Source organism: Heloderma suspectum, chromosome 1 (assembly GCF_057233095.1).
Source record: "Heloderma suspectum isolate Gila_16-S chromosome 1, 16-S_ref, whole genome shotgun sequence".
Classification (NCBI taxonomy): domain Eukaryota; kingdom Metazoa; phylum Chordata; class Lepidosauria; order Squamata; family Helodermatidae; genus Heloderma; species Heloderma suspectum.
The window spans coordinates 166306481-166323715 of NC_139458.1; the positions used below are offsets into that span (position 1 = coordinate 166306481).

At 41.2% G+C, this 17235-nt stretch overlaps 1 protein-coding gene across 1 annotated transcript in view; it reads right to left on the reverse strand.

Annotated features, from left to right (window-relative positions):
- Positions 1-17235, reverse strand: part of LRP1B (LDL receptor related protein 1B) — a 1474154-nt gene that overhangs the window by 522317 nt on the left and 934602 nt on the right. The window contains exons 9-10 of the mRNA XM_084809602.1: positions 8523-8745; positions 5377-5548 (exon numbers count right to left, since the gene is read on the reverse strand). Of these exons, the coding sequence (XP_084665728.1) occupies positions 5377-5548; positions 8523-8745 (395 nt within the window). The remainder of the gene's footprint in view (positions 1-5376; positions 5549-8522; positions 8746-17235) is intronic.

Below are 17235 nucleotides of genomic sequence, written 5' to 3' on the forward strand. Positions count from 1 at the left end.
ACCTATCAGTCCAATTCACTTCCTAGCTCCTGACCCAATGACATTGGAGTGTAGCTGCCCAAATTGTTTGGGGTAAAGTTCCATTTAAAATCCTTGATATAGTACTGTGGGTTTGTCTAAGCAATTTTTTGTTTGCATGGAGGCTCTTGCTTATCCAGCAAGCCAAATGTTGGCACTGCATATTTTTAATGACATGTTTTTTTATTTTATTTTTATTTTGTACTTTACTGTGGCCAGATGACTACACCTTGTGTCATATCATTAAGATCTCATCATGGTAATGCTATATCCCTCTTGCACATTTATACCTTGTAGGACACACAATGACATTTGTTGTGCTATTTTTCGATGGCCTTGTAGGCCCCTTCCAACCCTACTATTCTATGATTTTGGATAATGTGGAATAAAAAGCAGGAAATAACACTACAAAAGTGGTATATCGAATGCGTAACGTGCCCCAACAGTTATCAGTGCACTTCAATACCACTATAAAGCAGTAGTGTAGATCTAGCCTATGACTTAGGGATGTACAGATTCCACACCGTCCGTTCTGGTGGGGAATCCATGGTGGGGGGAGGTAATCCGTTCTTCCCCCTGGAATCCTCATGGAGTGGCTCCGCTCCACGAGGATTCCACAGAGCTGAGGGCCGCCCCGTTCCGCCGTCTGCATGCCCCGGATTCCCCTGTGGTTTTTTAGGCTCCCCGAACTTATGTAAATAATTCCATAAGTACCACTGAAAAATCCTTTTCGCACACCCGCTGTCGGTCTCTGTAAGCCTCAGGTCATAGGGAAAATGCCTGTTTATTTTTGTAAAAAGGGTAAAGCCCTTTGTGGGGATTCCCCACATAACTTCCAGTCACCTGACCTCACCTGACCTCACCGGACCTGTCCTGACCTGACCTCACCTCACCTGACCTCCACAGACAATAAACAGAAAAAAATGGAGGATTTCCGTGGACTTCACAACTCAGCCCCAGCAAAAGAAAGCCTCTGGTCACAGGGAAAATGCCTATTTATTATAGTAAAAAGGGTAAAGGGGTTCGTGTTCTTTCATCTTCCATTTCTCATTTACGAATTTCTTTTCGTGATTATTTTAATAAAATCTGCCATTCGGTGGGAAGAAAAAAAAGGGTCCATGTAAGCTCCGGTCCAGGTCGACCAGGCCGCCTCATTCCAAGGATTCCATGGACTAGATTTGTCAGAATTCGATCCCATTTAAAATTCGTGCGGAATTCTCTGACATCCCTAATGTTAGAGTCATTTTGATATTGCATTTGTGGGTCACCAATAGATAGTCATGTCTATAGGAAGTGAATTGGTCTATTTGGCTTTCTAGCACCGGTTGACATTTTTGCATTACTATTTGTTATTCTATGAGAAATTTGGAGTGGGCTTCAAAATGGAACAAGCAAAAAAAAAAAAAAAAGACTGGTTAGATATTTGATGTCATTGAATGGAGATGATCTGAAAATGTTTAAAACAGAGAAATGATTGAGTTGTATCATTTATATATGTTCTTTTTGTGTTACTGTTATCTACAATGGGAATAATGAATTTTAAAAAAGCATTGCACAGAGATACAAAATGCAGAATGGAGTAACATATGATTTACTGGAATTCTGGGAGATGAATGTGATCCAATGTAATTCTCAACAGGAAATTATTTTACCAACTAGAATTTTCAGAAGGCATTGGCTGCAGTTAGGGATGGACAGGTGCCCCCCCGTCTGGGTTCTCCAGGCATCCGCCCAGCCCCTGCCCCCACTTCCATGCCCCCATACCTGCACTCAACCCCCTGCCACCCTTGCCAAGCCACCCACACTCACCTGGGTCCCATCCTCCGGCATCGTGATCGCCATTTTGTGAAAAAAAATGGCAATCACCAATATGCACACATAGAGCTATACGCAAAATGGCAACATGAATCATCCATATATGCAACATTACAGGCATAAATGGGCTATTTACATCTGTAATCTTGTGTATATGGGAGATTTGCAGCATCATTTTGTGTATAGCTCTACATGCACATATTCATGATTGCCATTTTTTTTTTTTTTGCAAAATGGTGATTGCGACACCAGAGGATGGGGCCCAAGTAGGGATGGTGCAGGCACCTAATTCTGTCTGGGAATCCAGCGGACCCCCCGCCCACCCGCACCCCCGAGTCCCACTTGTCAAGCCCCTGCTCACCCCCTGCCTGTACTCAGTGAGTGGCCTGCACTCAGCCTGATGGTGCACTGAGCTCAAATGGTGACCATTGAGCTCCATGGTCACCATTTTTTGAAAAATAAAATGGCAATCACAAAAGTGCATATTTCCACGCATACGCAAATATGTGCATTTTTGCGATTGCCCTTTTATTTTTCAAAAAATGGTGACTGCAGAGCCCGATGAGGCCACCAGGGTGAGTGCGGGCTGCTCGCCAAGTGTGGGAATGGCTTGAGCATGGTCTGAGGACCAATGAGCGGGGGCAAGAGCTGGGCGGGCGCCCAGAGAACCCGGACAGGGGTGGGTTCACATATCCCTAGGCCCAGGAGAGTGCAGGCAGCTCTGTGAGTGCAGTGAGGGGATCGAGCTGGGGCACGGACTCAGCAGGAATGGCTCAGGGGAGCAGCCAGGGGAGAATCTGCCAGACTCCCAGACTAAATCAGGTGCCTGCACCATCCCTAGCTGCAGTCCAACTGTAGTCATGAACAATTACCAGAGTCCCTGATAGGCATGCATACTCCTATCCACATCAAAAAAAACATCCAGGTAGTTCAGTTTAGACTGATGTGTGCATGCTCACCAGCCTTAGCTGCACAGGTCATTCAGAACTCTGGAGTAAGCTCTAAATCAATATGCTGATTGCACTCTGTTCTATTGCTCTTTGTTACATAAACAGAGGAAGCAGCTGAAACCCTTGAACAATGTCGGCATTCATTAATGGGCTGGATGAGAGTGAACAAGCTGAGCTTAAATCCAGAGAAGATGGAGGTGTTATTGGTCAGTAGAAAGCCCGACTCGGGGATTGGGATCCAATCTGTTCTGGAAGGGGTTGCATTCATGTATGCAGCCCAAGAGTGCTCCTTGGTCAAATGAGGGCACAGCACAGGAGTGGTGAAGGGGTGGTCTTTTTGCTGCTCCTATGCCCCCCCCCCAAGGCAGTGTCTGATTCGTTCAGATTGCTGTTAGTCAAAACAAAAGATATGAAAAAGTTTTGTTTTGAGTGAAGTGGTGTGGGCCCTTCATGCTTGTCCGGCCAGCTTTTGCCAGCAGGGCTGGGTGGGCCAGGAGGAGGAGCCACCATCAACACTGTCACCAGGTTAAAAAAAAATTAAAAAGGAGAGAAGGAGAGAGGGGTGGTGGCAGCAGCAGAGGCTCGGATGGTATGCACGTGGAGGGGGCTTAATCGGCGGCACTATGCCCAGGGCCCACTGGAAGTTGGTGCCAACCCTGGTTCTAGCAACTGTGGCTGTTATTCTGCCTCCTGTTTCAGGTATATTTCTTCAGAAATGTCATCTCTCAACTTCATATAATTCACAGCACCACCCATATTTTCATGACTTTCCAGTACAAAGAGGCAGTTGAAGTATGCAAAACACACTTGGGCTGGGCACTGGATACCCTTGAGAGCCAGTATGACCATGCTAGAGTATAATAAATCTGCAGGATTTGATCCTGAGAGACTCAGGTTGAAGTTGCATCTCAGCCACTGTAAAAATGATATTAAATGCTTAGCCCACAAAATTGGGAGGAAAAAAATAAGGATTATGAAGCTCATTGCACATGTAATACACAATATTGCTATCATTAATAAAAACCTTTGCCTCAGAATATATCATCCTTTTTTAACACACCTTTAGCATCAACAACAGCCCACAAGGTTGCTATTTCTAAAACAATATATAATACATACACACACACACACACACACATCATACACACGCACACGAGATATGGTAGTCTACACAGAAAATCTTAACGAGCAACAACATATCCATTCAGTGTAAAAATAACTGTCAAATTATAGCAAAGGGTATGAAAGGATAAAACATAACTGCAAATGATGCAACAAAAAATACAACATAATAATATTTCATGTGATCAGCTTCCAGTGTGATACACAGGAGGTCAGCTTGCAACAATATGCTTGTTTACAGTATTCTCTATGTGCTGGCATCAGAGATCTGAACTAGGAGGTGTATGAATACCATCTCATTCCATATACATCAAGTTGGTGCTTGATATAACTTCTGACAGAATGCTTTGTAAGGGAATAATGATGTGGACTTGCGGCTACGCCATTTGTATAGTCCTATACAAAGGGCGTAGCCACAAGTCCACATCATTATTCATAATGTTTATGTGTGTGTGTGTGTTTCCTCATATCAAATGATTCAGAGCATTTCCTTGCTGTTGTTTTTTATTATTATTGCAAGCCATGTAGAAGAAAGCCCTTCTAAGGGCTAAGCCATGATAAATTTGAATCTGCCAAAGAAATTGGCAAGTCTATCTTCCTCCACCTCTGTAATGACTAGGAGTACTTGTTTTGTGTTCTGACATTTTTGTGTTTCTCTATCCCTGCCACAAATTATTGGGTGTTGATGGTGAGGTAGACAAATGTAGAATGATGAAATACCATGACACAAGCTAAGTTCTAGTAGACATTATGGAGGGGGCTGCACATTCATATCTACTATGGCTATACGTTCATATCTACAAGTAGCATGTATAGCCATCTACTATGGCTATCATGCCACTTGCCCTGTTGGACTAAAAATGAAGGCTTAGCGATTCATGTGGTAGCAGTCTAATGGAAATCATGGGAACCTATTTAAAGGAAGAATTGTGGTGGGTTCTCTGCCCCATATCATGGTATGAAAATGGTAATATAAGTCAGCACTCATCATAATTTCATCAGCTAAAATATGGGATGCAAAACTCACCTCTTTTTTCTCTTTAACCCCCCCCCCCCGCTGTCTTAAACTAAAAATGTGTGAAACCCAACCCTTTATTTCCACAGACTTCCTATTTTCCACACCATCAGTTCAGATATCTGTTTTTGGACACTGTCTATTGTTTTGAAGGTTATGCACTGGACTACACATTGAAATGTACACCCTTATTACTACCGCACCCACCCCACACACAAACTTGTGGAAGAATTTGCACACCTAGCCACCACTAGGATTTCCTGCCAAAATGAAGTAAATTGGGTGGAATCAGTCAGAATGTAGGTTCACGTTAATTATCCATATCAGCAGAATTACAGTACCTGCACTGGAGATCAAGCCTGCTTCTATACATTAAACTAAGGTCAACATCCCTACCTTAAATTAAAAAATAAAGTAGAAAAAAGGCTGTAGTAGAGAAGGTTGGTGGAGCTTTACCTGTTGGTTGGATTCTTTTGTGGTAGACATGGATCTCTTGGGCATTTTCAAGTCTAACTAACAACTGGGTATCTGTCCCATTGAATCTGTTTATTTGGATGACACTGAAGTTGTCTAAATTCGTTGCATACAAATAATTTTCAAATACTGTTAACCCATACAGATGTCTAACCTGAGGGGAAGAAAATATATAATTATATGATTTTATCACAATTTGTTCTAATCAAACTGTAATGCAAGGCTACACACAGAAATGAATAATGGGAGTCATATTTAGAAAATCAATATTTGTTAATGAAAAACTCATTAAGACACAAACCACAAATGGATTCTGCTTTCATTTCACTTCCACAGTATAATTTTGTTTTAAATTAACTCAGTAGAATTGTAGAGAGGTTTAAGTAAGTAAGAACACATGAAATGCCACGGGGATCAGGCCAAGCACAATAAGTTCTCTCCAACTGTGACCAATATTAAATACTTTGGAGAAAAGCTAAACTGAGCCCATTCCAGACATTTATCAGATGGAAACAATAAAAAGTATCCTAAAGCCCACCTTGAGGGCAGCATCCTAAGGCAGATGCTATGTTGCAGCTTGCCACTTGCTGTTGGAACCTCTATCCAACCCCTTTCCAAAATCGGGATCCCCTACCACTGGAAAAGCTGCCCCAAACACAGGGGAACAATCAGAAGTAGTCTGACACAGTGCAAAGTGGTAATGCCAGTGGCAGGGGTAACAGATGGGAAGGAGAAACCCTGATGAATGTATACATACTCTTATCATATACCTAAATTTGGCTCTTTGGTTCACAGCCAATGGCTGTTGGTGATTTTCCATGGAAACCTAACTTTAGATACCACTTTAAGAAAAAAAATACTACAACATGTTGAGGCAATTGGTTGCTTTGGTTTTTTTTAATCAAGATACCCATCAACTCTGCATCTTAGCATAGGGAGAAGAAGGCAGCCCTTTTCATTGCTCTACCTGACCCAGCTGTGATCTGGCCCTTTCCCTCTTGACTTCAGCAGCTTACTAGAGGGAAAGGAAGGCCCTTTTCATTGGCCTGTTAGTCCCAAATTCCACCTGGCCTCTTCCCACTTGGATTCTGGGAGAGAGAAGCAAAGAGAGAGGGAGACCCTTTTCATTTGCCTGCTTAAACAACTTCTGCCTGATCCTGTCCCTCTTGAAGACAAGAGCAGCCTGTCACTTTGCATGGGACAGAGTGAGCAAGAGACCACTCTTGTTTTGATCTATTTGTATTGTATATTTCTTTTCTGAGCTTCCCTGAGGTTTTTTACCCCTATTAGAAAAGGCAGGATATAAATGAAATACATAAATAAACCACTGCATTTTAGACTATACTTAAATTTAACCCTTTAATATTCACTTTGGGATTTCAAACTGTGCCCTACTAGTACTAATTCACGTATCTTATTTTAACCGGTTGCAGCCATAGTTTTTAGCAAGACAATACTGAATTCAGGTTAGATTAGTTCTTCACATGCCATCACAAATGTTCAAAAAGCAAGCTGAATTTACTACATCAAAGCTGCAGGTGCAAAACCCCTCACTATGGACTAGCACAACTAGAAGTCAGAACAGGCTGACCAAAATCCACAGCTGCCACAGGCTCAAATGGCTGTGTGAACAAGCCCTGAAAACAGAGTCTTTCCTCAAAGTATAGATGATCTCTAATGCTTGTAGGATCCTGCTGTTAGGTGATGTAGATTGGCAGAGAGCTCAACACATAACTTCACTGTATGCGCACTTTCAGAATTACGGGACGCCATTTGCATCCCTGCAAATATTTATGTAGGCTATTATGGCAAAAGAGGGGTGCAAATGGCATAGTGGCCACCATTTGCGTTCCCTTCCCCCCCCCCCCGCCGTAATAGGCTATGTAAATATTTATGTAACCTATCATGGCAAAAAAAAAGGGAACGCAAATGGCGGCCGCCGTAGCCACCGCCATTTGCATTCACTGTTTTTTGTGTTTTTTTGCCGTGTTAGGCTATGTAAATATTTACGTAGCCTATCACAGCAAAATACAGGGACACAAATGGCAGCAGCTATGGCTTCCGCCATTTGTGTCCCTGCAGGCTGCGCAGTGGCTGGATGTCCAGCTGCCGGTGGCTCTGCGGAATCTCCGTGGAGTGGAGCTTGCTGGAGAGAATTTCAAGGGGAGGGACGGAGCGCCTCCCCACCCCCACTGCGAATGTCACCCTTCGAAAAGGTAAGTGACTTTCGTACATCCCTATTTTTGCTGTGGGATTTCCTGCAATAAAGAAATCTCACTGATTGGGGTGTCCAGTGTCAGATTGCCAGAGCATGTGTGCTGTGGGGATCGGGAAACTTGACAAACAGCCTGCCCATGTTTTAAGATCTGGAACTGAGGCTTTTCTGAAGGTGCCTTTCACTCATTGTACAAACACATGGAGACATGACTAGTGCCATCCTTGCAGTCGTTTTGGAGGCAGGTCAAAACGTCTGTGTTTGCCTGGGCATTTTAAGCTGCAGTCTGTCTTATGGTTTTTACTGCCCTCTATCACTGTTTTATTATTATATTGTATTGCTTTTATTTCATTCTCTGCTTCTCACACCTATTGTTCACTATTCTGATATATTTTGATGAAGGGCAGTTTATAAATATCGAAATAAATAAATACTTGTATTTCCTTGGTTTTATTTGAGTCTGTCACAGTATGGCAGCCATTCAGTAACCCCATGATGAATTCTTCTTGGAACAGCTCTTCACATGTCACCACAAATGCTCAAAAAACATGCTGAATGTAGTAATAGTAACATCAGGCACACAATAACCTCACTGTAGCCTCCCATGGTTGTTTGCTAAAAGTGATCAAATAGACTGGGTGCTTTCAGTTGGACAGCTACTAGCACTACCAATAAAAAAAGACTGAGTGGATTTTCTGCCTTTCCCCCCTTAAAGATATAAAGAGTGGTGGGAAAACATGGTAGAGCTACAAATGGAAGATGACATTGTCTGACCCCTTGTAAAATTCCATGATTCTGACAGGGCCATTGCATAATAAGAAAGTCCTCCGAAAGCACCCTCTCTGTAAAGTAATTCAGTATGCTCACACACACAGAAATTCAAAACAGAGTTATAAATAAACACAGTACTTACTTGATGGCCTTCAATTACTGTGTGTCTGTTGTGTCCTTGATAGTCAACAACTCCAACAGAGTCCAGATAGACATCTACCCAATAAACATATTTACTGACCAGGTCTAGTGTAAGGGCAGTGGGCTGCTCTATTTTAGATATTACTATCCTTGTTCTATTCATCCCATCCATGTCACATCTCTCAATTTTAGCAACATTTCCATAGTCCGTAAAGAAGAGTTTCCTGTGGAAAGAAAATTAAGACATTAAAAAAGTTATTCATCTTTGATAGCAAGGCCATAAGATGCATTCCATCAAATAAAGGTTTCAGTCTGACTTGTTTTAGTATTTATATATATTAACTTCCAGAAGAGTAGCTATTGCGGACCATTGCAGAAAAACAATAGTGAAGAGTTTCATGGCACCTAAAGGTTAATAAACGTATTCTAGAATACATTTGTGCCACAGTGAATTTGTTAATTTTTAAAGTGCTGCAAGACTTCATTGTTTTTAAATATGTGTAGCTCATAAATAGCAATACTAATGAAAATTAAAATATAAGGAGCTAGTTAAGTAAAAATGACATTATTCAGTTACATGTTTATATAAAGGTTTACCCACAAAATGAACATTAGGTTTTTCTTTAATATCAAAAAATAGATGAAAAATGTATTCATTTCAATAGTATCTCATACTTCTCCTAAGGAATTCATAACAGTGTACATAAGTCAACCTGTTTTCACCTCACAATCCTGTGAGGTAGGTTAGGCTAAGAGATGAGGTGAAACAATATACATGCTGGTTCAGCAAGGATTTGAACCTATCCAGCCAGTCCCACTCTCTCCCTTCCGTATTCCAAGGCTAATGCTTTATCTGCATGCTATAGCCATAGAAGTTTAAAATTACACAATAGGACCACAGCAAAATTGTTGATAGTGAAAGAAATAACCTTTTCAGCTAAATACATAGAAAGACAGAGATATATTAGGCTAAAGATGTATACATCTAATTTGGCTCACTTTGGATGTCAATCAGCAATTCTTTTCTCTTACAGAAATATATTCAAAACACAACAGTTAATTTATGGTTGGCAAAGACAGTTTTCAGTCATAAAGGACATGAGAACTGAGAAGTAATTAAGCAGCTGGGAAAGTAAAGGTGAGCTATTGACAAATAATGCAGGCAGAAGTAATCCAGACTTCATGACTAACTCATCTATCCCAAAGCATAACAGCTCACACAGAAGGCAAAGTATTGACACATTAGTCTTATCCACATTGAAAGAGGGAAAAAATACGGTTCACACCCCACCCCCACCCCAGCTCCAGTGCATTTATCTCTCCATAGATTTGACTCACTGATTCATTCAATGTAAGACTAACAGGAATCTATCAAATGTACCTCCAAAGCTTCTAAGCCTGATATTTGATTAGCAACCACTATATTTAGTAAACACAGATCAATTTCAATTAACCTGACAATATTTTAACAAGATTACTTTCTCATGAGACTAGATTACATTTATAAATAGAAGACCATCTTGCCATGATTTTAACAGTATAAAGAATAATCCAATTACTGGAGACTGGATGTTATAACACAGCAGAGAAAATGAATGAGACGATTTTCCAGTCTTAGTAAAATGGCTGTTAAGTACTAGAAGAGAAAGCCTGAGTTGATGATTGACAGTCCAATCTAATGCATGTCTACTCAAAAGTAAGTCCCACTGAGCCTAGCATCACTTATTCCCAAGTAAGCGTGCATAGGATTGCAGCCTTAGCTTTTTTTCTTTTCTTCTTTTTCAAAAAAAGTTAGTAAGGCTTAGCGATTCTAAATACTATGTCACTCACTGCTATGGACATAATCCAGCTAAATTTAAACACTTGTAAGTCCCATTGATTCTGATTAGAGAGACGTAAGCATGCAGTTATCTTAATGATTGGACCATAAATGCTTTAAAGTTTTATATAGGTCAGTTATTTTCTTCAGAACTGTGTGCAGTGGATTTCTGGGGTTTTCTGGAAATTTATCAGATGGTGAAACCCAACATCACACTAGCCAATGTCTGCTAGAGTGCTGGGCATTTCTCCCTCTCTCCTCCTTCCTGCAGCCCTCCACACCATCTTAAAATCCAGAGGATTCCCCAGCTGGATCCGGGATTCTCCAGGATTCTGGAACACTTTTTGAAAGTATGTTGGGGGCAGGGAGAATTGCCCCTCCAGGTTCTGCTGACAGAACTACTTTCATTATCATAATGACAGTGTTGGATCTATCTCTGGGTTTACTCAGTTATAAGATAATAAATGGTGGACAAGCTTTCCTCAAAGACAGCTTACTATCTTGCCCTATGATATGCAGCTACAGGTGAATGTTAGGTGTGTTAGTTTGCATTCTCAATGGATGTGTGGCAATGTATGTCGGTGTGAGGCAAATCACTTTGGTTACACACTTCGTAGTTCCATCATCCATGTGGGACATTTGAATGTCAGGAACAGGTTAACTAGAACTTTTGACGAGATCACTGTAAGAGACAAATCTTTAAAACAAAGCTCACAACAAACAGACACTGAATCTGTGAAGTCCTGAAACTCTTTCCATAGGGAGGGAATTGTTGGCCGGTGGGGCTAACATGTGTGATTCCACTCCTACCCTTCACATGTTCATTTTGAATGCCTGAAAAGGGTTGACATGAAAGCCACAAAATTGGGTTAGCAGACATATGTTTTCCATCTGAAATATCACAGATGCCTTTTTGCTTTGGTTATGGCAAGTGGCCATGAATTTAATTGCTCAAAACAAATCTGGTTTATTACAGTGCTAATTAGGATCATTTTCTGCACTTATCCCTTCCAAATGGAGTAAACCAATGAAACATGACATTGTGGGGCACTACGAGCAGACTACAAAAATATAAGCATAAAAATATAAAGGCATGAATAGAAAAAACTACTACTTGCCAAATTTTTGTTTTGTTATTTGAAAAAGTATCCACAATAGTGCCAAAAAAGATAACCTCGTTTCTTAGCTGCCATTAGAAAAGACTGCAGTCAGTGCAACTTCTGAAGAACAACTGCATCATTCATTAACTACTTGTGCTCTCTCAACCACCTTAATTATCATTAATATGAGTCACAAGCCCTCATTATATGTTTTATGGAGCCTGAAAGGAAATCAATGTAACTAAAATCTGATTAATACCAACACTCTCTTTTCACATATTGGGAAACTGCTAACATTACTAAGGCTGCAATCATGCACACATACCTGGGAGTAAGCCCAATTGAATACAGTGCAACTACTAATAAGTAAGCATGCACAGGATTGCTTTGCATGTTTGGAGTTCATGAGAACTCCTTGGAAAGCAGACTAAGCATCTGAAGTAAACATTTTACAGTATTTTAAAAAATCCTTTATAATGTCACTGTTTTCCTTTGAACCTCATTCAAAATAATTTGGGTCACTGGACTCTGAATATGACATAATAAAATCCCTCAGTTAGGGAAATTTTGTATGTTGTTGTTGTTGTTCAGTCGTTCAGTCGTGTCCGACTCTTCGTGACCCCATGGACCATAGCACGCCAGGCCTTCCTGTCCTGCGCTCTCTCCCGGAGCATGCTCAAGTTCATATTCATTGCATCCGTGATGCTATCTAGCCATCTCATCCTCTGCCGTCCCCTTCTCCTTTTGCCTTCAGTCTTTCCCAGCATCAGGGTCTTTTCCAGGGAGTTTTCTCTTCGCATTAGGTGGCCAAAATATTTCAGCTTCAGCTTCAGTATCTGTCCTTCCAATGAGCACTCAGGGTTGATTTCCTTTAGGATGGACTGATTTGACCTCCTTGCAGTCCAGGGCACTCGTAAGAGTCTTCTCCAGCACCACAGTTCGAAAGCATCAATTCTTCGGCGCTCAGCCTTCCTTATAGTCCAGCTCTCACAGCCATACATTACTACTGGGAAAACCATAGCTTTGATTAGACGGACCTTTGTCGGCAAGGTGATGTCTCTGCTTCTTACTATGCTGTCTAGGTTGGCCATAGCTTTCCTCCCAAGGAGCAAGCGTCTTTTAATTTCATGGCTACAGTCACCGTCTGCGGTGATCTTGGAACCCAAGAAAGTAAAATCTGTCACTGCTTCCATTTCTTCCCCTTCTATATGCCAGGAAGTGATGGGGCCAGATGCCATGATCTTAGTTTTTTTAATGTTGAGTTTCAAACCAGCTTTTGCACTCTCCTCTTTCACCCTCAACAAGAGGCTCTTGAGATCCTCTTCGCTTTCTGCCATTAGGGTGGTATCGTCTGCATATCGGAGGTTGTTGATAATTCTCCCAGCAATCTTAATTCCGACCTCTGATTCATCCAACCCGGCATTTCTCATGATGTACTCTGCATATAAGTTAAATAAGCAGGGTGACAATATGCAGCCTTGTCGTACTCCTTTCCCAATTTTGAACCAAGCGGTTGTTCCATGTCTGGTTCTTACTGTTGCTTCTTGACCCTTGTACAGGTTTCTCAGGAGACAGGTAAGGTGGTCTGGTACTCCCATCACTTTAAGAATTTGCCACAGTTTGTTGTGATCCACACAATCAAAGGCTTTAGCGTAGTCAATGAAGCAGAAATAGACATTTTTCTGGAATTCTCTTGCTTTCTCCATGATGCAGCGAATGTTGGCGATTTGATCTCTAGTTCCTCTGCCTCTTCTAAACCCAGCTTGTACTTCCGGTAGTTCTCGGTTCGCATACTGCTGAAGCCTAGCTTGTAGGATTTTGAGCATCACCTTGCTGGCATGTGAAATGAGCGCAATTGTGCGGTAGTTTGAACACTCTTTGGCGTTGCCCTTCTTTGGAATTGGAATGTAAACTGACCTTTTCCAGTCTTGTGGCCACTGTTGAGTGTTCCAGATTTGTTGGCATATTGAATGCAGCACTTTAACAGCATCATCTTTTAGGATTTTAAATAGCTCAGCTGGAATACTGTCATCTCCGCTAGCTTTGTTGTTACTAATGCTTCCTAAGGCCCACTTGACTTCACTCTCGAGGATGTCCGGCTCAAGTTCAGTGACCGCACTATCATGGCTATCAGGGACATTCAGATCTTTCCTGTATAGTTCTTCTGTGTATTCTTGCCACCTCTTCTTAATCTCATCTGCTTCTGTTAGGTCCCTGCCTTCTTTGTCCTTTATCATGCCCGTCTTTGCACAAAATATTCCCTTGAGATCTCCAATTTTCTTGAAGAGATCTCTAGTCTTTCCCATTCTGTTGTTTTCCTCGATTTCTTTGCATTGTTCATTTAAGAAGGCCTTCTTATCTCTCCTTGCTATTCTCTGGAACTCTGCATTCAGTTGGGTATATCTTCCCCTTTCTCCCTTGCTTTTCGCTTCCCTTCTTTCGTGAGCTACTTGTAAAGCCTCATCAGACAGCCACTTTGCTTTCTTGCATTTCTTTTTCTTTGGGATGGATTTCGTTGCTGCCTCCTGAACAATGTTACGGACCTCCGTCCATAGTTCCTCAGGCACTCTGTCTATCAGGTCTAATCCCTGAAATCTATTCCTCACCTCCACTGTATATTCATCAGGGATATGATTTAGGTCATACCTGAACGGTTTAGTGGTTTTCCCGACGTTCTTCAATTTCAGCCGAAATTTTGCAAGAAGCAGCTCATGATCTGAGCCACAGTCAGCTCCAGGTCTTGTTTTTACTGACTGTATGGAGCTTCTCCATCTTTGGCTGCAAAGGATATAATCAATCTGATTTCGATATTGACCATCTGGTGATGTCCATGTGTAGAGTCGCCTCTTGTGCTGTTGGAAAAGAGTGTTTGCTATGATCAGCATGTTCTCTTGGCAAAACTCTATTAGCTTTTGTCCTGCTTCATTTTGTACACCAAGGCCATGCCTGCCTGTTATCCCGGTGATTTCTTGACTTCCTACTTTAGCATTCCAATCCCCTATGATGAAGAGGACATCTTTTTTTGGTGTTAGTTCTAGAAGGTGTTGTAGGTCTTCATAGAACCAATCAACCTCAGCTTCTTCGGCCTCAGTGGTTGGGGCATAGACTTGAATTACTGTGATGTTGAATGGTTTGCCTTGGATTCGTACTGAGATCATTCTATCATTTTTAAGATTGTACCCCAGTACTGCTTTTCCCACCCTTTTGTTGACTATGAGTGCTACTCCATTTCTTCTAAGGGATTCTTGCCCACAATAGTAGATATGATAGTCACCTGAATTAAATTCGCCCATGCCTGTCCATTTTAGTTCGCTGATTCCCAAGATGTCGATGTTCAATCTTGCCATCTCATGTTTGACCACCTCCAGCTTACCTTGATTCATTGATCTGACATTCCAGGTTCCTAAACAATATTGTTCTTTACAGCATCGGATTTTCTTTTCACCACCAGACACATCCACAGCTGAGTGTCCTTTCGGCTTTGGCCCAGCCGCTTCACTCTTTCTGGCGCTACTTGGAAATACCCTCTGCTCTTCCCCAGTAGCATATTGGACACCTTCCAACCTGAGGGGCTCATCTTCCGGCGTCATCTCGTTTAGCCTTGTGATACATTCCATGGGGTTTTCTTGGCAAGAATACTGGAGTGGGTTGCCATTTCCTTCTCCAGTGGACCACATTTTGTCAGAACTCTCTGCCACGACCTGTCCGTCTTAGGTGGCCCTTCACGGCATAGCTTATGGCTTCATTGAGTTACGCAAGCCCCTTCGCCACAACAAGGCAGTGATCCATGAAGGGGAAATTTTGTATAGTAAGTGGCAATATCTCTCCTAGCAATCTTTATCTTTTTCCCATGAGAAATTAGGGATAAAACTTTTATTTTCCTAGGCAAACTTGTATTGGGGAGCCTAAAAGAAAATGAGTCTGTAAAACAGTGCCAGAGGTCAAATCAATACTACTCTCCATATGAGACTCAACACTCACCTTCAGTAGTAAAACAAAACAAAATGGAATTATCTCAATAGGTGTGGAAATGGCAGCAGAGATACTTAGTAAACTAGCCAGACTACCTTACGCTACCAACATCCATGCAACTCAGAACAGTGAGGGCATCCATGGCATTTCACTATAAAGTAGGACAAGAAGCTGCGCAAAATGCTTCTAGTTGCTCCTTCAGCTGATACTGCAAGTTCCAATGAAACATAATGAGTTCAGAAAAGGAATGGGATTGCATGACTGCAAGGAATCCATAGTAAAACATCTTTTTATTTGCAGAGCACAGACCTAAGATATTTCAAAATAGAGGCAGCTTTTTACTCTCCACATGGTAGACTTTATAACTGCTTGACGGAATATGCAGAATGTTTGGCAGAAAGCTATTTCCCTCTAGTTCCACATGCCATTTTAATACAGTACATTCTTTCTCCACTTTCTGATTAAAGTGAAAACTTCATTTTGAAGAGAAGGGAAATCAAAGGAACATAAAGGACCAACAACAATTCAAAGACATTGCCTTTATGGCAGTACTCTAAAGGGGGGGGGGATAAGTTCTGACGATGCAGAGTATTTGTGTCTAACCCTACTTTGAAGCACTATACTTTCCAAGCTGTGAACAGCAAAAAATGTAGTGCTACCAGCTAATGCATAACATGTGGATTTCAGATTTAATGAAATCACCTCTAGGTGTTGGAAGAGGAAAATACAAAAATACAACTAACCCACACAATTTTAGTTTAAGTATTGATGCTATTCTTCTAGTCCAGGTGGTTTCAGATGGCCACACATGCAACCTGGCAGGATTATAAAAGTTACCACAGAGTGGCTTGTCCTAGTGCAATCTGTTGCGCTCTCACTTCTGTGTTGCCTAGTTTTACTCTCACTCGCAACAAGTTCTAGATTGTTGCCATACTTATCAAAATCAAAGTGATCCTGCTCTACAACTACCTTCAATTTTCTCTCCCCCATATCGAGTGTCTGTATCTGCAGTGTACTAACCACTATTCCACCAGCACAGTAGCTAATAAAAAACAACAACCCTGCATGGAAACGTGGTGTGTAGCTGATGCTGGAGGCTAAAGGCTTAGCAGCACTTTGATCCATAAATGCAAACAAAATGGTAGCTTAGTACTCTCTTGCTATACTAGCTAAACTTATTTTTCCTCCATCTGCAAGAAACAGAAGAAAAAGAGGATATAATCTTGAAATATTGCCTTCTTTAGCAAAGATCAAATTTATTTTAGTTTAATTTGCTACTCTGTCTAAATATAATTGAATGACCTTTAAACTTAAGCAGTGTAATTAGCATGAGCAATATAGCTGCATTTTCATCAGTTTCTAAATAAAAGAGGAAGGGAAGGTATATTAGGTTTCCATTCCTGACAGTTTCTGAAATTGGTTTATTTTAAATAAATAATAAGTTATCAGTCAAGGTACCAATTTGTTAAAAAATAGTTCAGATTCCTATAAATCTAGCCAAATTATTTAAACAATTATACGATTAATAAAATGATTCAGCACCATGACAACCCTTCCCTCAAATTGGTATTGATATCTGTCCATTTCAATGAGTGCTGAAGATGCCAGGAGGGCTGATGATGGATAAAAACAGAAACAAAAATCCACAGCCATGCCATTTCTGTGCACTCAGCCTATTCATAGTACTAGAGCCAGTGCAAATGTGCTACTGAAATCTGTCCTACAACCCACAGGAAAAGATCCAGGATTCAAAAGACAACAAGGTTTATATACAAATCAAAACTTTGTCAAGTTTCATTATTTCTTTATTTAATAATAATGAG